This window comes from Larimichthys crocea, chromosome XIX (genome assembly GCF_000972845.2).
Source record: "Larimichthys crocea isolate SSNF chromosome XIX, L_crocea_2.0, whole genome shotgun sequence".
Classification (NCBI taxonomy): Eukaryota; Metazoa; Chordata; class Actinopteri; family Sciaenidae; genus Larimichthys; species Larimichthys crocea.
Genome location: NC_040029.1, coordinates 4949843 through 4973080, shown reverse-complemented (window position 1 = coordinate 4973080; position 23238 = coordinate 4949843). Strand labels below are relative to the sequence as shown.

The following is a 23238-nucleotide window of genomic DNA, read 5'->3' as shown; positions in this document are numbered from 1 at the left end:
TTTGTGTTGGAGAACAAACTTGAGACATTTGAGGTCTGTGCACAGGCCGCTGACATTTTCCCCAAATCTGTCCAAGTTATAACTCTATTTACGCCTCTTAGAAGTTGTCATTCAACTTTCCAAACTGTAAATATGATACATTCGTCACGCTGTTTGGGTTTGTTGTGTCTGCGTTGGATCTCTTCTTGCTACACCACGCCGTTCTTTCTGCATACCTGTGAATTGTGGCAAAAGATCAGCTCACAAATCAGGCTCGTGTTTCATTAAATGACACTGTCTGACAACTGACACATCTCGTCCTATTGATTCCCATACCGGCCACAAAAAACATGCCGTCCTCTGTTCCCTGTAAACTGTCCAACAGAGAGAAAACCACGGTGAGGTAGAGGAGAGAACAGCTGTGTTTAACTGTTAGTAATTGGTGCTCACGCTACTTTGCCTCGCAAACCACTGATTTGCTTGCAGGGAGTGTGGGGAAATCTTCAAATTGCTGGGATGGTCCAGGAGCACCACAAACAATGGATAAAAACCTCTCCACATCCGTTTTTATCTCCTCTTAGCATCTGCTTTTCAAAAAAAAATCCACATTTTGTCCCCCCCAGTTTTTGTTTTAATTCAATTCCGTTTTATTTACGCGACGCCAACTATGACAGATGTTATCTCGGGACACTTTTTCATATTGTAGACATTTACAGTGTGATTTACAGAGACGCAACAATTCCCAACATAAGCATAACGCCAAATTTCAGTTTGATATACTCACTGAAATCTCTAAGAAACTAGAACGAAGCGTTCTCCATGACTGCCTTCATAATCGAGATGGGTCAAGCTCCGAGTTGATAAAATGTTGATACACTCATCGAGTCAATCCAATTATTCAGCCAACGCGTGTAATACACCTGCCAGTCTGCCGTGTACTTTTCCCGTCTAGACATGGCGAACGCAATACTGACACGTATCCTAGTGCAGTTAAAGGTCCAGTGTGTAGAACTAGTTGCATCTCGTGGTCTTAATTGCTGCATTGCAATCTCCTCACATCACCCTCACCCCCAAACAAGGTGTTTCAACATGGCGGCCCGCTGCACTGTGGATATAACAGGAGTAACAAAAACAAAAAGATTCTTATTTTCATCATACATGCATGAAACATTGTTATAATGTAATATTATTTATTCCATGTCTGCCTTATGTGAAAATAAAGGCCCCAAATCTTACCACTGGACCTTTAAGGTAGTGTCCGTAACTGGTTGTTTAGATTTTCAAAATAAAACTTGCCGGATTGCTCCCTCCCTTCTTAGTGTTTCCTTCATTTCCCACCCTTGTGTTTCTGTTTGTCTGCCCGTTTTGTGTGTGTTGTGTGTGTGTGGTGTGTGTGTGTGTGTGTGTTGCTGGGCATGGCCTCACCTGCCTAATCACAACCACACCTGCCATCCCATCAACCAATCCACCCACCACTCATAAAAGACAGTTCTCTCCCTTCCCAGGGTCATTCCGTCTCCCTGTGGTAATCGACACACAGCCACAACTCCATTCCTGTTTTTAGCCTTTTTTGTGGATCGTCCTGTTTCTGTGTCTGCCCACCTTCTCCCTCCCTCTTGTTCCTTGCTTCTTGCCCCCCCCCCCCTCCTTAAAAAAAAAAAACATTTCTGGGGCTTGATTATTTGTCTTTAATTCAATCAGCTAAAATACACTGCAGCTTCTGTGCAAATCTGCTGATTTCAATGTGCAAACCACAAAATTGACACATTTACCAGCTTTTGTTTGCACAAAATTGATCTGCATTGTTAGTCAGAGTGATAGCGAGCCATTATCTAGGGTAATGAGGCTGGATCATGTCCAACCATGAGAAATGTGCAGTCGTGTAACTAAAATCGACCACAGGCAGATGATACAGTGGTTGCAGATGTGCTGCGTCATACACGACGACAAATAATAAAAACATCATTCAACAGGAATCCAATTTGTCAAAAGTTAAACCGAGCAGGACGCCTTTAGATCCGTCTCGGTTTGTAAATCCGAAATGCCCGCGCCTGCAGGTCACGCAGGCTTTCAGCTCATTGTTGCCAGAGTCCAGCAGTGATACCAGGATTTAGTCCGCACCCCCCCCTTCGCTCTTCTGTCAGCATTCCACAGGTTTCACATTGACACTTAAGAAGCGAAGCTCATCCATCCCCTTCAGAAACCCCGCTGTGCAGAAGCAGCTCGAGCGAGGAGAGGCCTCTTATTTAACTTCTCCAACTGTTTGTCTTTTCTTTTGCATTGTGTGTGTGTGTGTGTGTGAGGGTGTGTACAGGCATGTGCGCCCCCTCAAGCTGTGTGTGAGGTCAAGCGGGAGGGAAGTGGGCTTCCTCAGCCAGCGATAAGGAATGGCATACAGAGGCGCACACATGGACACAACAGCTGTGCTGGATAAAATGCTCTATTAAAAGGGGGCTACATGCAACTTCTTTGTCACTGGGCTCACACACACACACACACTCAGGTGGCTCTCCAGGTTTCCCTCCCGTGGAAGAATGATGGCTCCGTTGCTTCACTGCGCCAAGAGGCGTCAAATAACAAGAGAGCTGACAGCAGGAGGAACGACTTTAAGAAAATATTGCTGATAGAGGCCTGAAAGTCATGAAAAGCGAAGCTTTGTCTTCGGTGTGTCCCATTTTTCAAGAAGACTTGAAGGGTAAACATCCGTCGAGGGCCAACATGACAAAATTACATATTTTTGCAAGATATAAACTGAGATGTAAAATGGTTTCTCTCTTCTCTCAGCAGAACAAAAATCATACCGAAGCGTATAAACACAGACACATTAGAGTACACTTGTAAGCCCTCTGTCTGGATAAGGCATTAGATAAATTGCAGCGACGTCTCCTCTCTTTTCTCCCCCGCCCCTCTTTCTTTAACCTCTCCCTCTTCCTGACCTTCTCTCTCAGACACACAGGAATGCATGACCAGAGATTCAGATGACTCAAATGTTCATCAAAGCCAAAAGCAGTCTCCTCGTTTCCAGAAATTCATTAAAATTTACTTCAATTCCACGTTGATCACAGCTTAAAGCCAAAGCTGCAAAGTTAACCTGTCTGCGGCTGAAATATGAGTGTGACGGCTCGGACTGCTTTCTATACGCTATACTAACCGCATCTCCTCCTCCTCCTCCTCCACATATGCTTTGCATTCTTATATCTGCTTTATGCGTGCGGATAGCATATTGCAAATCAATCAGTGCGAGGACACTGCATGTCCCCGCTTGCTCCTTTTCGAGAAAAACAACTTTTTCTTTCCGAGGCCATGCTGTCTCTCTTTATCTGTCTCCAATTTTATACATTTATTATTCGGTTTCGACTGTAATTTTAAGTTAGTAATTGTTGGTTGTACTTCATTTTATCTATATGCTCTACTGACAAGGCTATCATCTATTTAAAAAAAAAGTCTTTTTTCAATACTCGCTCCAAAGAATGCAGAGGCCAAGGTCCAGGAGACCTATGCGCTATTGAAAATAAAGAAACAGGGGGCGGTCGGTAGCGTAGTGGGTTAAGCGGCCGCCCCATGTGTGGAGGGTATAGTCCTCGCTGCAGCTAGCCCCGGTTCGAATCCCGCATCTGACGGCCATTTACTGCGTGTCACTCCCCCTCTCTCTGACCCCTGCTTCCAGTCTGTCTTCAGCTGTCCTATCATCAATGGCATAAAAAGCCAAAAAAATAATCTTAATAAAGAAACAGGTCACAGATTATGTTTTTAATTTGGATTAAACCTTTATATGAGCTAACAACTGATGCTATGAATCTAAAAGGTAATATGTTCGTGTTGTGTTTTCAGCTTGTTTCTGCTGCCCCCAAGTGGCCAACAAATCCATTATGCTGAATCTAGTGAATTTAATACGTCAAATTTTGTTTTTATGAATAAAAGAGGACGTGAAGTGAGGCAAATGTCAGCTCTGTTTACAAGCTAAATGCCACAGACACTTTTATAATCGTATTTCAAGACAGGAGCGTAGGGTTCATTACGTGACACCCTGTTGTATGTTCTGCCAGTCTTATCTTACTCTTTATGTTAACTTTTGTCCACCTCAGGGTGATTTCACCTGGAGCAGCCTGTCGGGGCGGAGCGTGCGCCTGACGCCAGTCGCCATCCAGAGCCTGTCTGAGCTGGAGAGGGCCAGGCTGCAGGAAGTGGCTTACACTCGTTTACACCAGGACTATGACCTGGGATGTCAGATAACCATGCCAAAAGGTGGGTGCATGCATGTCTTAACTAATGTATATGTTTGTTAGTTCCGGATGGGTGTGATTTACGGCTTCATACTTTCAAGACATGACATTTATGTGACTGTTAACTGCGATAAAATACACTGGATTTACTTTTATGTCGTAAACGCAACTCAATTGATATTCTTAGCCCAGGTTTGCTGTGTAAGCTTGTGCAGCTACTTTCAAGTGTCCCATAAAGTGAAGCCAATGTTCGAGCCTCTGACCACATCCTCCCGTCGCCCCTCAGGGTGTATTTAAGGGAAGTCATGTGTGGTCTATGTTTGGGGAAGTTGTGACAACACATGAATCTAGATATAAACCATACTTCACATCGGGATCGGGTGCTTCCTGTTTGACGTGGTATCTGTTGACCCCCGTCCTCGTAAAGACACGCGACTCCCTTTCCTCTGCAGCAGAGTGCACTAGTCACCGTGGAGGCTAATTAAAAAGTCCTTAATGTTGCAAAAACAGCTCCTTGTGGTCTCTCGTGTCGAAGCTAAACAAGCTGTATTTTGGTCTTGTAAACCAAACCATTGAGTTAATAAGGGTTTGGAAAATGACAAAATTCGACAAATTAATCCAGATATAGCAGAAATGGGCAGAGCGCTGCACTGAAACTGGTGAGACATGGTGGTTGGTTTCCCCTCCGGGCACGCCCATGCTAAAAATGTCTCCATGCATCATAGTTTAGATAGAGAGGGAAAATATACATGATCCCACTCGATGTAAAGGAAACAAGTGGGCGAGATATAACAAGTTAACTACCTTCACAAATCTGTCATCGGATGAAATATGAACGCCGCAATGATGTTTAAAAGCAGCAGAGGCAGAATTATCCAGATTTTTTACTACTTGGCAAGCTCCAAAAAAGGCTGGATCCTCCACAAAAATAAAAATTAAAGAAAATAAATCAAATAATAATAATAATTATTATTATTTCGTTTTTTAAGAGAGCTCCATCCAGAGCCAAAGACATTCAACAACTGTTTTGACAGTGTGATAAGCGCTGATAAGTAGATCATAATTGTAAAGTTATTACCAAACCCGTTGGGTGTAAACATCCTTTATAGATAAGACACTTTCGTTTCGACTTTGATCTCCCGATCTTTGTGGTTGGTGTGCATGCAACAGTTGCCTACCAGTTTGCTTTGATAAAACGAACCACTGTCTCTTTATGGCCCTTTGTCACAGCTCGTGAGTTAGGACGAGGAAGCCAGAAAGCTATTCTGGTTACTTCAATTAAGTCATTTGAATAATTTAAAAGGCCCAAGAAGGAAAAAGTATCAAGTCGTTCAAATAAAAAAATGCACTATTTCTGCTTCCTGTGACTCCTTCGATCTCAAACCCCCCAGGTTGAGAACCACTGGTTTAGATAATCTGGCTTGGTGGACTTGTTTACAACCCATCTGAATGCCCCACCAGACTCAGTTGTAGCGCCGTTGCTCTACTTCAGTATAATTTTATCAAAATCACTGGAGATGATGACCAAAATTGCACAAAAAAAACAAAAAAATATACTAATTTATTTAGATTTAGTATTGTTTTTAGAGAAAATAACATTATGCAGCATTTTGCACTGCACTGTATGGACTGGAATAGCCGCCAGTGGATTATCCAGGGCCTTGCATTCCAGTTGAAGGTTAGACCTCTCCCCACCATGATTTAATACGTACTTGTCTGTGTTGCTTATGAATTCCAGAGCCCCTAACGGCCGCCATGTGCTTGCTAGGGGAAATATTTCAACTCGTGTGTAAGAATATGTGTGTGCTATTTCAGCGCCGCTAATGCAGGCTTTAAAGCCCTGCTGTTTCTCATATTTATCCGAGTGCCGGGGGGGTCATGTTTCTAAGTCTTCCTCCGAGGGGAACGAAAAAAGAGATTAAAGAGAGATAGGGACAAAGAGAGACGGGACGAGGGTGCGATGAGACAGGGAAGAAGCGAAAAGGTTCGTCAGACAGTTTCACAACTGCTCAGGAGCTGGACTGAGGAGGTTTGGAGGTTCGGGGGATTTCCGTACGGCTTTGGGAGCCATCTGTCAAAAATCCAAACCATTTCCTATCTCTGCTTCTCTCACTCACTCTCTTTCTCTCTCCCTGCCCTCACTATCCATCACAACATCTGCTTTCTTTCTCCCATGTCACACCCCCTCCTCCTCTGTTTCCCACCTATTTTTCTCTCATGCACCATAAGATTTCACTTCATGTCCTTCTGACACCAGGCTGCAGTTTTTTTTATTTGCAGATCTTAAAAAGAACACGCAGGTTTCTCATATATCACGACAAGTGGTCATAAATTCATAATCAAAGAACAGCAGCAGTGTTGAACTTATTCAGATCTGTCAGAGATGGACACACTGGGAAACTGGACCTGCTCCCTGACGTAACATGCTACCACAGAGCTGGATGAAATTTCCTGACGCAAGTGACTCATTTGATACAGGGAACATCTGGGGGTTCAAACTGAGGTTGCTTGAAGGAGAAGATCAAGGCAAAGACTTCAGATCTGGAGTGATATCGGATATACAAAAGAGCAGAGTGAGCGAACAGTGGCAGTGAAAGTTGCTGAGGTTTTCAAAGAATAAACTGACATCCTGGCCCGAGCCTGTGCCACGTTTTTTTCCAGATTTCCTTGATCATTAATCAGCAAATTCAGAAGTCGTCCATCATGTCGACAGCTGACAAAGTGGCTTTCCTCCTTTCAGAGCACGCCAGTCTAAAGCGGTCACGTACACAAAATAAAACTGACGTGAATGTTTGCAATAACTCAACTGCAGTTTCATGTTGCATATTTGTTTGTCTGTTTGTTGTATGCAAAGTACACCAGTCTGATTTCATATTTACAATAACACTTAAAGCTCCGCATGCAGAGAGGGGACTGCTTTACATTTGTCATTTTTAATGCATGAATCAGAGACACTGCAGACAAGAACTCTGTTTTTTTTATGCACCTGTCAATTTTAATAGTAGTAGTTAGGTAGTGAAATATCCCCAAATCATATCTGTCAATCATATCAAAATTCTTACCTAACTGTTGTGGCTTGATTTTCTCCAAATGAGCCACAAATCTCCACTTCAGTGGCGTTTCACCAAACCAGCTTCATTCAGTGTATATTCTGAAGGTTTTTATTGAGGGGTTTATTCATACGTCATTCATAGCCTGATTTATAGACGTTTTATGTCTATAGACGGGACAAAAATGAATTTTTAAGGCTGTTGACGGTAACATGTGACGTGTGATGAAAAGAGATCCCTCTGCAAAAATCTTTTTGACTTTATCCAATGATTGGATTCCTGCTCTGGATTGTACGCAGATGAGCTCATATTTAATTGAATAACTCATTTGCATAAAACTTGTTGTTGTGTCTCCATGTTAGAATAAATAAATGGAACCGCCTGCAAGAGACACTGAAATTAGACAAACTGTTTTAGTTGTAATACATGGTATGGGAAATATACAGTGTTCTTGCTTTAACTGATTTAGTTTTAACTGATCTTGTTTTAACTTGTTTTAACTGGTTTTAACTTGATCTTGTTTTTAACTATTAACTATTAACCATTTGGGCTATTTATTGTATATTGTTTATGTTTGTTGTGATCAGGGCATTGCTGTAAAAGAGCTATTTGCTCAGTCAAGGTTTCCCTGAATAAAGAACGGAATAAAAATAAATAAATCAATCAAGTGGGGTTGGGGTCAAGTTTTATGTAGCTATTTTTTTTACACTATTCACCTTTTAGATGTTGAAATCCATAATATATTTTTCATGGTGACACATATCGGCCAATGGAAATATATAAATAGAAAATATAAGCAATTTAACGTGTGCTGAATTATATTTTTGTGACGAATAATACAACAGCTGACCTCGTCTGACTCTCTCAGCTAAATGGATTTGAGTTCACGGACAGCTTTCCCCCTGTGGTGGATTTATGTCTGCATTCCTGACATAAGCTTATTAGATATAATAAGCACGATAAGATACAGCAGATATGTTTCAGATGATTTATTTTCTTGTTGTCCCCCCTCCCTCTGGTTGCAGATGGACAGAAGAGGAAAAAGTCGCTGAGGAGGAAATTGGACTCTCTAGCAAAGGAGAAGAGTAAAGACAAAGGTACGCCAAGTTCTTTTAACCACGCCGGTTCTCCCTCTCTCTCCTCTTTCACTGTTTCTTTGTCACGACTCTTAACATCTCTCTCTCTCTCTATCCGCCCCTCGGGCAGGTGAACAACGAGGTTATAAAAACACAGTTTCTGTTTACCGGGCTTTGACAGTTTATATTTAGCTTAAGTGAACGGGACTCCTTGTAAGGGGACTCGGCTCTGAGATGCAGCCACTCTTAGCTGCACTAAGCGGAGCATATTTGGCAGAACGAGAAAAAAGGAACTTTGAGTCGAAAGAAGCCCGGTTGCAGAGAGGAGCGGGAGATAAAAACGAGTTCTTGTCAAATTTGTGAGTGCGGGTGCTGATCCCAGGTCTCGATTACAATAAATACACAAGGGAATGTCAGAAATACACACAGCAGTGCTGACTTGTGCTTCACTTGCAGTGTTCTCGGGTAACTGACTAATATGGTACAAATGAGTAAGTAATGGTAATTGGCATTAATGTGATAGTCTGGGTTTAGAGGGATTTAGCGACTGCATTCAAAGAACACAAAACAATCTGAGAATTTGATTGATAAAGTAGCACAAATGAGGTATTAGCTGAAAATAAATCGATTTTGCTGAGATTTAATTGCAATAAACGGATCAAAAGGATGCCAAAACAAGCGGTGGTGGCACCTCCATTGCTCAGCTCGTCGTTACGAAATGGCTTCAGATCAGAGCAGAATCCGGGCATGACGTCCGGGCGTTTATCCCTTCAGAAGCTTCGGCTCACCTCCAGAGCTCCTCGGCACTGAACGCCTTTGTCTGTGCCACCCGGTCCTCTCTGCACAACACTCACATTTCACTCCGAGTTGAGTAAAGTTCAACTGGCACAAACGTGCTAAATTTGCATTGACTTTGCTGTACCAACAAAAACAAAGCAAACAAAGCTCTAACGTATGAAATGACTAATTCATGAGAAATAAAAACCACATGACTGCATAATTGGATACAGCCTCAGGGCTTTTCCTGCTGCAGCCTTGCTTGGTTATGGTGGTGAATGTTAGGTAATGCAAGAAAAACCTTAAATTGCATGTGCTACCGTTCCCCTACATTTTTAGTAGAAATCCTCCTCATTGCCACTGGTTGTTACAAGTTACATAGGATCTTAAACTGCCTAAGCTAAGTAAGTAAGCAATGGAGCAAAACTAGGAGTTCATAAACACTTCACAAAAGCAGCCAAGCATTCATCTTAAGTCTGGCAAGCAGGCAAAAATAGCCAAAGGATCCAAAAACCGACTCATCTATCTTTGTCAAGCTTGGAATTATCTTTATTTATGGTTCTAATAAGTACCAGAAACAGCTGTCAAGACTTTCATATTGGAATGGCGATGAGGCTGCGGCAGTATGTCGCAGCTGTGTTGTCTGAAAATAATGCGCATGCTTTGGCCAATCAGAACCCCATTATGTCAGTGGCAACTGCAGCAACTGTGAGTTTGCTGCCCAGATGATAATTATCATGAGGCAAACAATCGGTCTCGTTCCCAGAACCGCATTAACTTTTGGGACAAATACTTTTTCTATCAGTTACGTAAGATTAACGTCAGGGGAGAGCTCGGGGTGGAGGGTGCAGGTGGGTTTTTCCTTCCACCACATGCCTGGCTCTACCCCTCCAGAGCAGATGGCTCCGACGTAACATGCGGTCTAACCTGCCAAACGGATTCTAACTTTAATTTTCTCCCGAGGGGTCCCCGAATACCATCCCTGCATTTCGCTTTGAAGCAGGCTCAGGCTTTTCTCTGCAAGAGAGAAAGCGATAGAACAGGAGAAATGTGGCCTTCTTCTTCGAGCACTCTGAACCGTTGTGACCGGACCTCAAGTCAAACTAGATTTGCAAATGGCAAATAGAAATCTGCTTTTGGCTCAGTTTGCATCAAGTAACTTGTCAGTCAAAGCGATGATTTGCTCGCTTGGTCCTCTAAAAGACTTTTTGGCACTTTGGCCATATTGTCCTGTGTGGTAAACTCCACCCATGTGGCGCATTAAAACAAATGTTTCATGTTATTTATAACTATCCTGAGGCTGTGAGAGCCTTTTTTCTGCGTGGACTCCGAACACATCCAGCTTATATAAACACGCCGCATGGTCATGAATAAGAAATAGTAAGAAACGGCGCTGAAAACCCAAGACCGTTGCTCCTAGGGCCTGGAAAATGTAGATTTATGAAAAAACGGACGTGGCTTGATAAATGTGGTCTGGCGGTGGACGCGCTCTGAAGTACCGTTGCTTTACGTTTGCCAAAGCGTGTGTACATTATGTGATCCAGATTGTGTATATGTGCACATCTGTGTGTGTGCATATGTGCAGGTTACATAAGTCCCGTTAACGCTGCGAGGGCTGCAGAGCAAATTCGTTGTGTCACAGTGTTAGTGGTCATGTTGTTCGTGAACCACAGCCCTCCACTTGTGGTTGTGGAATGCATTTTGCTTTCTCTCCCTCTGTTTTCCTTTCCTCTTTTCTACACACACACAAGACATATATCTACCGAACAGCTGGACTGTTTTTTCTCAGCTGTTGGCTCAGGCTTTGGGATTCTGTACAATGGAATATATAGCCTGTGATGGTCCAGCATGACATCATCTCTCTCTGAAGTGATCACCCTGGATATCTTCCACAAGTCCCAAGTCAGTTGCTATGGTTTGCTTCCCCCCCGATTTGCATACAAACCTCGTCTCATGCAACTTCTTTGCCAAAGCAAACTCCACTCAGAGTCTCGCTGTAATGACTGAAAATGGAACAAAGGAATCTGAATAACATACTAGCTGTTGTAAACATATGTGTCAGTGCTGAGCAACTTCTAAAAAAAAAAAAAGGACCTCCATGATATTACTTGTGGGTGAGAGTCATCAAAGTTGTGTTATTTTGGTCAAAGGCACTGGAATTAGTGGTCTGTCGTAGCCAGATTTTTGCCAACTTTCTTTCTGTGATGTCTTATTTTGGAAACCAGATGTAGTGCCGTCGTAGTGCAATAAGAGTTTTAACCGACATAGTAAACATGTGTTGTGAGGCTTTTATCGCATGTAAAAGGCGAGGGTTTCATTGGAGGCATGTTTGATGAGAGTTCAAAGGGGGAACTATTTTTGGGCACTAATAGAGCTTTTTATTTCTCTTTTTTCCTTCCTTCCTCTTGCAGCCAATTTTGATTTAGGAATAAAGTCCCATCGCCGTCTTTTCTTTCTGTTTTTTTTTCCCCCCAGAATGCATGCCCCAGGCTTTCAGTATACCGCTCTCCCAGGTCATCGCCAATGACAGAACGCACAGGCAGCGTCAGGACGGCTATCGTCAGGACCATCCGCAAAGAGAGGAGCACAAGGACTCCTCCGACCTCGTCTCGTCCATTTTACAGGTCTGTTATCTCTCAATTATATAGATAGAACATTTTCTGTCAACTGTCCAATTTGTCCCAGTCTAACTCTTGGGCGATCTGTCCTGCAGTTTGCCACCAAGCGGCCGTCCAACAAGGAGTTATCCAGCAGTAACTCCTCTTTGAGTTCCACATCGGAGACAGCCAATGAGTCGACGTCGCCCAACACGCCCGAGGCGGCACCACGAGCACGCAGGAGGGTGAGACAAAATGATATAATTACTACGTCCGAGCTCCAGATCAAAGGCCATGGGTGTTTTTGCGTTTTACACAAAAGAGTCCGTTCTGAATGCAATGCATGATTAACCTCCAGGGAGGCATGTCAGTGGACTCCATCACAGACCTGGACGACAACCAGTCCCGCCTGCTCGAGGCTCTGCAGCTCTCCCTGCCGGCTGAGACGCCGAGCAAGAAGGAGAAGCACCGGGACAAAAGGCTGAGCCTCAATCCCATCTACCGTCAGGTGCCCAGGGTGGTGGACAGCTGCTGTCAGCACATCGAGAAATACGGTAGCCTACATACTGTATATGTTCAGCCGGTCTTTCATTTGTCAGTTGCTATAAACAGCTCTTGTAATACTTCAGTCATTGAGTTTTTGTTTTCCACTCAGGTTTGCAGACTGTGGGGATCTTTCGAGTGGGGAGCTCCAAGAAGAGAGTCCGACAGGTGAGGGGTTCTTTCTTCCGACGATGGCGGGTTAGGGTTAAATCTCTTCACGAAGCGTCATTTGTGGCCACAGATAAGACAGGTAGCAACGTAACACGTATGAAAACCTGATCTCACAGAACTTCTTTGTGCAAAATGCTATCCACGCGTCCTTTTTCCATCCACGAACGGAACAAACAAAACCCTTGTTCTAAGAATAGACCAAATTGTTGTCGCCCATGGTGCCAAAGACTCAAGTACATACAAGACGCATATTTTTGAGAAATACCCACAAAGCAGGCCCTAATGATGTGTTTCTTGTTCTTACCAGCTCAATACACAACATATTGCATTGGGTTATTCTACTCCTACACCTTTCATTATCCATTACCTCTGACTCCAGTAAATACACAGCAAAAGAATACATAAATCAGGGTTACACTTCATGGGTCAATCAGTGTGGGCAGCGTCAGTTTTTACATAATCTTTTTTATAAACACTTACTCCCACTTAACTGAACTAGAGGCACCTGGATGATTAGCCTCCCCCTCCCTCAGTAACAGGGACACGCACGCTTCTTTGACCTTCGGGTTGGTGTCCAAAGCGGAGGTGGGGACATCTCACTTGAATTAAATTATAAGACAGGATTACATTTTAATGAAATATGAGGACGACCTTCAGCTACAAAGAGCAGAGGCGCTGTATCGCATATTGAATATGGATTTTTTTTTCTTCTGCTCTGCCAACTGAATTGATCATAAGACGAGCTGCTTTAGACTCGCAACACGTTGCGATGTCAGGAAAGAAGAAATGTTTCTTTAATGAGTCACAATCTTTGTGTCAGTGGACAAGAAACAGCTTAACAGCTCAACAAACGATTCCAAATAGTCTTTTATCAGTTTAATTTTTCAGATTTTTTCCGATACAATATGAATTTAAGCTTGAACAGATGACACGTCTGAGAAATCTGTTCCACAAACTGATGCATTACTTCCTTTCTGGATGAGTTTCAACCATCCCGGCTGGTGTTAACAAAACTTGCACGATAAAAATCAATGAAATAATATTTCTTTGCATAATATCCTAGTACCCGGCCTGCTGCGCAAAAGTCTTGTTTTTTCATTTGAACTTTTCACTCTGCAACAGCATTTCCAAAAAGGTTATTTCCAGTTCTGAAAGGCGGCGTTTTGTTTTCCCTCGTTTCCTCTTAGCGGAGGGGGAATTGAGAGATTTTCATGCTACTGCTTTGATGACTGACGAACCAGAATCAATTAAAATCTGGTAAAAATCTGTGCAGTCATAATGAAAGCGGTTTAATTGTGCTCCTTCAGTCCAAACACTGTCTTCCTGTGATAAACTGATCTGCTGCATTCTGCCTATAAAACACAAGCACTGTTTCCAGACTGTCACTATGTGCAGAACAACATTTAAAGAACAGAAGGCAAATAGAAAAGAATTAAATACTTGTTAAAACCGGCTCCAGTAAATAGAATAATGAAGCAGTAATGTGCTAACTGTGGTTAAATGGACCACTCTACCCCTGTGTATGTTTATAACACCTCCTCTTTATTATAAACTCACTAAATTCAATGGTTTGTATTCACACATCTGTATATGATTTGCTGCGAGTCTAAATATCCACTTTGTATTCTCTGCCGCTCTGTGTTGATACAATCCAGTGTTAACATTTATATGTTTAATGGGCAAACTGGTATATACGTCAACATGCTGTGCAGATGAGCGCTGCGTATCCCTCATCGCTGCCAAAGAGAGACTTTCTAACTCTCTGGAAGTCATCCAAAGGTCAGGTCGACGAGATTAAAAATGCATACTGGTAAAACTAGTTTGAGGACCGACAGGAAGTGAGTGACTGGAGTCGCTGCCTAGAATATAATGTCCATTGTTATGTGCGGAGGATGTTTCTGAAATCCTCCTCTTCCTCTCTTTCTCCTTTTCTTTGCGTCCATCCTCCAGCTCCGCGAGGAGTTCGATCGAGGCGTCGACGTCCAGCTGGACGAGGAGCACAGCATTCACGACGTGGCCGCTCTGCTGAAGGAGTTCCTCAGGGACATGCCTGACCCTCTTCTAACCAAGGAGCTCTACACAGCTTTCATCAACACCACATGTGAGCTTCGTTCCCCGTCTTTCTCTGACCTCGATCCTCCTTTTCTTCCCCCCCCCCCCCTATTTTCAACCAAGCTATTCCCACATGTGTTGCAGTGTTGGATCATGATGAGCAGCAGAACGTCACGCAGCTACTCATCTACCTGCTCCCAGCGTGCAACAGTGATACTCTCCACCGCCTCCTGGAGTTTCTGTCCACCGTGACTGACCACGCCAACGACCGGCAGGACAAAGACGGGCAGGAGGTGAAGCCACGTTCATTTCTTAGCAACATTAAATAGTCCATCAAATCCATTAATCAAGATGTCCGAAACATCCAAATTAAGTTGCTTTTAGTCGCGTGTAAACACACATGCAAACACTAGCATTTTGTTTGTTTCGCGTTTCCACCTCATTAGGATGAAAATGACCAAAGATGTGATAGGAACCGGTTTGAGTGGATGGTATGTGCACGCATTTTTCTGTGCCGGTCAAGCCTGAAACAGCACGGGCGCTCTGTCTACAGGTGTCGGGCAGCACTGCTGTGCACTGTACTGTATACGTGAACAAAGCCTTTTAGCCATGTGCAGATGAACTGCCTCAAGTGATGTCATCTGAGCCCGCACCTTGTCTCTGCTTGAGGCTAGAATCTCCAGGGCAAATAAGCTGCTACGACCACAACACACAACAAGTTCATCACAAACCAAACTTCCAATCTAAATGCGGCCCAGTGCATCTGCTCGGGAAAGCATGGACGCCTGCCAGCAACTCTACTTTAAAGAGACTATAGAGGAGTAGACTAACCCTGCATGCTTGCCAAAGACGTATTCCATCCATCCATCTTCTCCCGCTTATCCGTTGTGGTGAAGAAGGAGCTGAGCCGAAAGGCGAAGCTCTCGATTTACCAGTCGATCTACGTTCCTACCCTCACCTATGGTCACGAGCTTTGGGTAGTGACCGACAGAATGAGATCATGAATACAAGCGGCCGAAATGAGCTTCCTTCGCAGGGTGGCTGGGCTCTCCCTTAGAGATAGGGTGAGAAGCTCGGCCATCCGAGAGGAGCTCAGAGTAGAACTGCTGCTCCTCCGCATCGAGAGGAACCAGTTAAGGTGGGTCGGGCATCTCGTGAGGATGCCTCCTGGACGTCTCCCTGGTGAGATGTTCCGGGCACGTCCCTCCGGGAGGCGGCCCCGGGGAAGACCCAGGACACGCTGGAGGGACTATGTCTCTCGGCTGGCCTGGGAATGCCTTGGGGTACCCCTGGGAGAGCTGGACGAAGTGGCCGGGGAGAGGGAAGTCTGGGCCGCCCTGCTGAAGCTGCTGCCCCCACGACCCAAAGACGTATTAAGACGTCTAATACAAATCCACAGCAGTTGGATTGGCAGCTACAACACTAGATATCACAATCACATCCTGTTATTGTGCTTTCTTTGGTCTATAGATTCAATTAAGACTTGTGATAGTGGACAGGGAGGAAGTGACATCATGATCATCGTGATCAGGACTCTGTAGCCTTTCATTTGCAGTCTTGTGGAGTCATGTGTGTGTGTGGCTTTTTTTGTGCACAGATGGAAGTTTGTGTGCAGACATGAGAACGGACCCGAGCATTGATGTATGTGTGTGTGTGTGTGTTTGTTTGTTTCCCTTCACGACTCCATGGCTCCACTATCTGTATCCGAGATCGTGACAGGAAGTCGGAGCAACACATCAATACTTTTGGGGCCGCTTGTGGCTCCCATCTCTCCTTTGGGACTGCGAGTGGAAAGGGGGGGGGCGGGGGGTGGAAATGAAGCAGAAAAATGAAATTTGTCACAGGATGCGCAACATCACCCAAGCCTAGTAGAAACAGAATCACCTGTCATACGCGCCGACACTTTTAGCGTTAACAAGCCCCGTGTGACGAAGTGACAAAAACAGAAATGGGGAGCGACAGGTTGGATGGAGGCGAAGGGAGAGGAAACATTCTCCTTATAAGGGAGGAAAACAGTTCCTTATATGTCCAAAAATGTAGAACAAGAGTTCAGAGGTGAAGAGCAAACTTCGGTGCAACCGATACGATTTTACTGAAACATGGGGAGGAACTCATTTGGGTTACATCATCAAACTCTTTCTCCAAATACAGATCACAGGGAACAAGATGACATCCTTGAACCTGGCAACCATCTTCGGCCCAAACCTGCTCCACAAGCAGAAGAACTCCGACAAGGAGTTCAGCGTCCAGAGTTCAGCGAGGGCCGAGGAGAGCACTGCCGTCATCGCCGTGCTGCAGAGGATGATCGCCAGCTACCAGACCCTCTTCATGGTCAGTCATTCAGCATCTATCTTTTATCCTCGCTTGCTCTTTTCATTCTTCCGCTCGGCCGCCAAACACACGCACACACAGTCTCGCATTCACTCACCCACCCTTGCATTCTTGTGTTGGCGTAAAGTAAGACAATCCCCTCCTGGCGTACCAGACAATGGTTGCGTCTCGGTTAATGAAAACAGAGGAAAGTGAGAAATAAAACAAAGCAGAGTGCCAGATGACACATGGATGTGTTTTTGGTCAGAATCACTGCTGAATTCTTGAGTAGTTATAACAAGAGAGTTAAATCTTGCCAGTTAGCTGACATTAACATCAATAATCCTCACAGGGATTCTTTAACTTCCAAAACAAAAGCAGGAAATTCAGGCATGAAATCCTTCATGCGGTGTCAGGAGAGGTCATGATTTTGCACGGATTACCGCCTCATCGGGTTGCTTTTGTTCCTCGGATTCTCAAACAGTGCGGACAGGCTCTTCGGGTCATCTCGGGTCCGAAACCTTAGACCGTAATGTTTTGTAATCTGCCACTGACGTTCTCCCTGAGGTTTACATTCCTCCAGTAAGCCAATGAAGAACTATTAATCGCACACAGTGAATTGGTACAGAACAGATTTGTAGGCAGCTCAAGTTCTGCGAATGACATCTGAAGGTTGTTTCGTAACCTGCTTATGTGTCCGAATCTGGGAAATTTTCAAATCATCTGAGGATGAGAGTCACAGTGGACAGTGGGCGTTTGGGCAGCATTATAATCCACGGGTTTCATGAGCATAAAATTCAGATAATTACCTGAAAATCACATTAAGAGGCATACAAGACAGCTGTCTCGTATTTTCATGTTTTTCCGAGAAAGGAATGGGCTAGTATTAATAGTTAATATATTTTTTAGGTGCCTCCTGATCTGCAGAATGAGGTTTTGATGAGCCTGTTAGAGACTGATCCAGATGTGGTGGACTACCTCCTGAGAAGAAAAGCATCGCAGTAAGTTACACGTAAACACATGTGCATGATCTTCCTCTCTCTTTTGTCCGCCACTCATTTCTGCCTGTAATCAACCACAGGAGCCCCGACCTGTTGCAGACAGAGGAACCCTTCACCCTGAGCGAGCGCCGTTCCTCCAGCGACTCCAACAAGGCGTCCAGCGGCGAGGTATCACCTTATGACAACAACTCCCCGATCCTTAGCGAGAGGCGAGGAGAACCAGGAAGTCCAGGCAGCGAGCAGCTCTTCCGTGTCCCGGAACAGTACTCTCTGGTGGGGCAGGTGGCCGGCTGGAGCAGGGAGCCTGGAGCTGACCCTTGGGGTACCAAAGGTACATATGACTTAGATTTATATAATGTTTTGAGGTGAGTGTGGAAAATGAATTTGACCTCTCTTTCGCTTCCTTTAGATGCTATATCAGAGGAGCATGCGAACATTTGGGGGACGTGGCACACAACTCTGAAACCAACACTCAAGGACCAATCATACACAGGTAAACAGATCTCAATCATCCCAGGACGTCTGCAGATTCTGTTCCCAGTGCTTAATGAGCCAGAGTAAGTGCTTGGCACTGGTTATTAAGTATCGGGGAGGAACATTTAAATCAAGGACCAGCGCTGAGTACCTGCAGTTTCAGTCATCAGAAAGCAGAATCCTGCTGGGTTTTATTCATATTTAGTCCAAGTATTCTTTTTTCTTCTCATTGAAGATGCAATAAAACCGAAATATTTATCAACAAAAGATGTTTTGGAGCATTTCTTTGTGCATTTTTCTCCCAAGAACCTACTCGTGATGTGTCTATTCTGTGTTATTCATTAAACTATAATTAATTCGACTGATGTAGTTGATGTTCTGTTTCTAGGTTCCCATGGCAACATGTCAGAGGGGAGCTCTCGCAGCTCGCAGGAAGGTCTCGACGGACTCCATGGCGATGGCAGGCAGCCGGCAACGCTACAACGGACTCAGATGGCGCCTGGCACAGCCGAGTGCAGACGCCACCCCCCGGTCACCAGAGTGTGTGCCAGCCCTCATGTGCAGACCAGACGCCTGCAGCTCAACACCAACCCCTCGTTGACGTCGCACCTCAACAGCACGCAAGGCCTCCATCGAGCAAGTGGACACGGACTTTCCCCGACCTCCATACCTCAAGGCGGGGTGAACACTGTTGATGGTGGCCCCGCTTTGCTCAACGACGGCCACTGTCCTCCCCCTTACAACGCCCACCATCGACTGGCTGGTTCGCAAAGTTCACCTCAGCTGGCGACAGCTCAGCGGCCCCCTCTGCAGCACGCGAGGCTGAGCGTGGCGCAGAGTAACTCGGCCTCGACGACGGACGGCCAAATGGTGCCACATAGTGCAGAGTGGCAGGACTGGCAGAGGGACCGGTGGCAGATCTGGCAGCTGCTGTCCTCGGACAATGCTGACGCACTGCCTGAAACGCTGGTGTGATCTCCGACCCATGAACTGATCTCTGTAGAGATTCTGCTCTGATGGCAATCACTCCTCCTCTCATCCTGCCTTTCATCCATGGATTTCACCCTTTCCATGAACCTTCCGTACGTCTCCTGCATCTTAGCGCCATGGCGTTGTTGTTTACGTGCGCTGCTGCTGCCTTATACAGACTTTTACATCCAAGAGCCACTAGTATTTCTTTAGTATGGATGTTAAAAGGTTGCTTCTGTTCCTTGCCCATATGTTTTGTCCATTAAAAGAAAAATGCCCACAAGAAATACCTCAAAAAAACTCTTCAGAATGAGTTAAGTCTTCAGATCTCAATAGGGAACAATAGGAAAACAGTCTGTTATATTTTAATTTCAGAACTTTTCAAACCTTTTCAGCAAACAGACACTAAGATGTACGTATTAGTAACTGCTGCTAAATGTAGAATTTGTCGTGTGCGTACCGGTCGTGTACTTCACCCACACCTGTCTAAAAAGATCAAACGTTGAATCACTCGTCAATGTCAAATCATGTTTGGCTGTATATATATATACAAACACACATAAACAATATGTAAATTGACATGTAAAGTGTATAATTTGCCAAATCTTCTAAAATTATGTCAGCCCTTTAACTGGCAGTCTAAATGTTGGTGATGTCGGACTGCTGTTTTCTGTCTTTAATATTGAATGTAAGAAATATTTCACTTGTGGCAAAAATGCTTCGACCTGATTATAAAGCACGTGGCTGTAAGTTTGCTTGTGCTCTTGCTACCTGCTGCATCGCGGGAACAATGTGCCAAAGTCTCTTTTTTTTTTTATTGTTATTTTTTTTTATTTCAAGCTATTTATCGTACAGTTGTGTTCATTTCATCCAGTCGTTTCGTTTCTGAAACTTTTCAGCATAGCAGTACAGTAGCTCATTTTACACAAACATGACTTCGACATTAGGATGGATCATATTTCCGACTGTTCTGACAGAAAATTACTGACTCATGATGCTCAAACATAAGATAAAAGATGATAGAATAAATGTCCAAAATGGTTTTCCGCATACAAATAGTACAAAGTAATAAAAAAAAGATGATATCAGATACATGCCAAATAGTATTTTCATATAATTCCTCCCTTTGTGAAATCATGTCTAAAGGCCAGATGTGAAGAATTTACAGAATCGCATGTCTAAATGTTTCAGCATTTGATGTATAAGAATGTTTTGTCACATTGCAAAATCTGTCTATTTGGTCTAAATCTGGTTACATCAAATCAAATTATGATTTACAGTCCAGGACTTCAAAGTACTGGTTTCTATTTCTCCTAAACAAAAAGTATGTGTTTTTGCTAAGATCATAACCTGTTCTCTATAATCAGCTCACCACGGTTCATAACACAATACAGTATGATGATGACTAACATATTCACATTGGGACTGATCCATTTTACATTACCTCTAATGCCAGACTGAATATTCCAACTGACTCATTTCCTGTCCAAGAGGCTTGAGTAATTGTTCTAGGAGTCATTAAAATTGACAAAAAATTCATTCTACAGTGGTCCAACTGAGGTGCCGGAAGTTGCTCATCTATTTGTTCACTTCAATTCCAGTGTCCACAGCCATACCCTGTCCAACTCCTCTCAAATGTCACAGTCAAGTGGGTATTTGCTGGCAAATATTTCACATTTCTCTCAAGTCATCCTGTAATATTTGCTCATCTGAAGCCGTTTCAGCATTAAATCTGGAGACTATAATCGAAGTCAACAGAAAAGATGTGGCGCCATGGTAAGGGTTATGGCGCCATCTATTGTCAGACCATATGCGGTAGCATTTTGCTGCTTAACACAGTTCAGTTTCCATGGGATCCATCTGTGCTCTCTTTAGACTCAGTTGGCTTGTGATTCGAAGCACCTTTTTGTGAAAATGTGTAAATCTGTGTGAGGAAATAAATGTGCCATAGGTGTTGCTCTTAAAAGCTGTTTTCTCCATGCATTGCTCAAGGTTCATATTTTTGTTAAAAGTTTTGTATTACGTTGTTTTCTGTTGAGTGTTGTAATATATAAATACAATATAACAATTTTTATTCGAGGGAGGGAAAAGAAGAAAAAAAAAGAAGAGAGAATAATCCTAATGGTCCTAGCTTTGTCTCCCCAAACCAAGATCATGTTTGTCTTGTTGACGTCACGATGAAACTAAGACAAACTTAGTGTTAATGGTGTTTATTGTTGATATTTTTTTTGGTGGGGTTTACTGGGTCCAAGTTGTAATGGAATGTCTGGTAATTGCTTTTGTACTGCGTGTCATCATCAATATGCTACAATGGAATTAAATATGATAAAGTTTACACCTGCTGTTGTAGTCGGTGCTTTGGAAAAATGATTGAGCTCAGACAAGGAAAGAAAGAAAGTGTGTCACAATAGAATTAATATGTTACAGCAATACTAACTGCAGATTACAAGATAACATAGTGCTACATTATTATCACACAGTATGGTATATGTAAAAATATGTTATATTATAGTGGCCCTACAGCTTGCCATGATTCAGAGCTGACTGTTGACTATTTTCCATCACATTGAATGCATCAAAATACAACTGTGAACACAAATTCATAAAATCAAACTATAAAACTCTCCCCTGACTAGAGTCTAATCATCCAGGATGATTCCAAACACCAGCATAGGAGTGCAGGGCCTTTAAGGCAGAGAGTCTGTACTCACTTTTTCAGGGTGAATTTTGGTATTTGGCCTAGGGCATCGCCTAAGGTAGAGCTAGAACTGTCTGAACTTATCCTAGCAGAAAAAAAGAGAGCTCTGCAGTATGGACAGGCTTATACAGACACCACACCAGCCCAGGTGTCTCATCAAGAAGATGACCCTCCCATGACCTGGAACCTGCAACGGAGAGCAAAGCAGCAGAGAACATAGAGGCACCTAGTGGAGTGGTGGGGTCGGTGCTGTAGCTCAGCAGCAACACAATGGCAACTCACATATTTATCTATCCTATGACTGTAAACTGCTATAATCATCCTAGCAGATGGACGTGGTACTTTACCTTATCAACTCTCTCTTTAGGTCAGGTTAACTTAGTCTTAGTCTGGGTCTTTGCCCGCTCGTAGTTCAAAGTGGACTAAATGTCACACAGATTGAGCTAGGAACTTCCAGTTTGAACACAGGAGAGGGGAATTGAACACAAAAGGTCTCAACTTCGAAGCAGTCCCCTTACACCCTGTGCTATTGGACCACACAGTTAAACTCAGTTTCTTGAAGGTTTTCACTGTTTCCCTTTGGACACTGGAGTTCAAAACGGACCGAACCTCAAATGGATTGAGCTAAGAACCTGCAGTTTCAACACAGTTGACGTACAGTCCAAGTTTGGTTCTAGTTTGTTTGAGCGCCCAACTGTGGCGATTTTGGCTTTTGTTTCCCCAGCATGCACTGGTCACTGGTTGCTATGGTTGCAAATAAACTAGTGACGTTGACTTAATTTCTAGGAGCATAACCTTTTATTTATTTATTTATTTATTTATTTATTCTGCATGTGGTCCAGGTGGCGCACATGCTAGGGATATTTCACGTAGCTATTTTGTGTAATATGAAGGTTTATTTGTTTAACATTGAACACGAGTGACTGCTGCTGACACTGCTATGTAGTAACGACATTTTGCCAACAGAGGGGAACGTTCAGCAGCTTAGGCTACAGTCTTGCAAATATTGCTGTCTTGTATTTTGTTGGGTTTTTTTTGCAGTGCTGACACTGGAATGCAACCTCTGATTGTCATTTCTCTCTTAAAAATATATTTTTCTGCTGACCCTGTCCACAGCAGTGCATAGCTCTACTTCTCTACTGCAGCTATAAGTACAGCTACAACCTCACTTTAAAAACACCACAACTATTCTGAGGCATTCTACATATTCATTTCATGTTTTAACCAGTTTTTATTGTTAATGGGTGAACTGGTTGTAATGTAGCTTTAAAGAACAAATGCATGAATCCATGAATTCTCAGTTGCCAATGACTGTGAA

General features: G+C 43.6%; 1 protein-coding gene across 2 annotated transcripts in view; it reads left to right on the top strand.

The window, feature by feature from the left end:
- Positions 1 to 21557, top strand: part of LOC109136604 (rho GTPase-activating protein 6) — an 83080-nt gene extending 61523 nt beyond the window's left edge. For both annotated transcript variants that reach the window (XM_019260108.2, XM_019260113.2), the window contains exons 2-14: positions 4065 to 4224; positions 8278 to 8349; positions 11581 to 11729; positions 11819 to 11947; positions 12061 to 12256; positions 12358 to 12413; positions 14367 to 14517; positions 14613 to 14761; positions 16620 to 16799; positions 17688 to 17779; positions 17860 to 18110; positions 18189 to 18272; positions 18642 to 21557. In XM_019260108.2, coding sequence (XP_019115653.1) covers positions 4065 to 4224; positions 8278 to 8349; positions 11581 to 11729; positions 11819 to 11947; positions 12061 to 12256; positions 12358 to 12413; positions 14367 to 14517; positions 14613 to 14761; positions 16620 to 16799; positions 17688 to 17779; positions 17860 to 18110; positions 18189 to 18272; positions 18642 to 19228 — 2256 coding nt within the window. In that variant the 3' untranslated portion in view covers positions 19229 to 21557. The remainder of the gene's footprint in view (positions 1 to 4064; positions 4225 to 8277; positions 8350 to 11580; positions 11730 to 11818; positions 11948 to 12060; positions 12257 to 12357; positions 12414 to 14366; positions 14518 to 14612; positions 14762 to 16619; positions 16800 to 17687; positions 17780 to 17859; positions 18111 to 18188; positions 18273 to 18641) is intronic.
- Positions 21558 to 23238: the final 1681 nt, after the last annotated feature.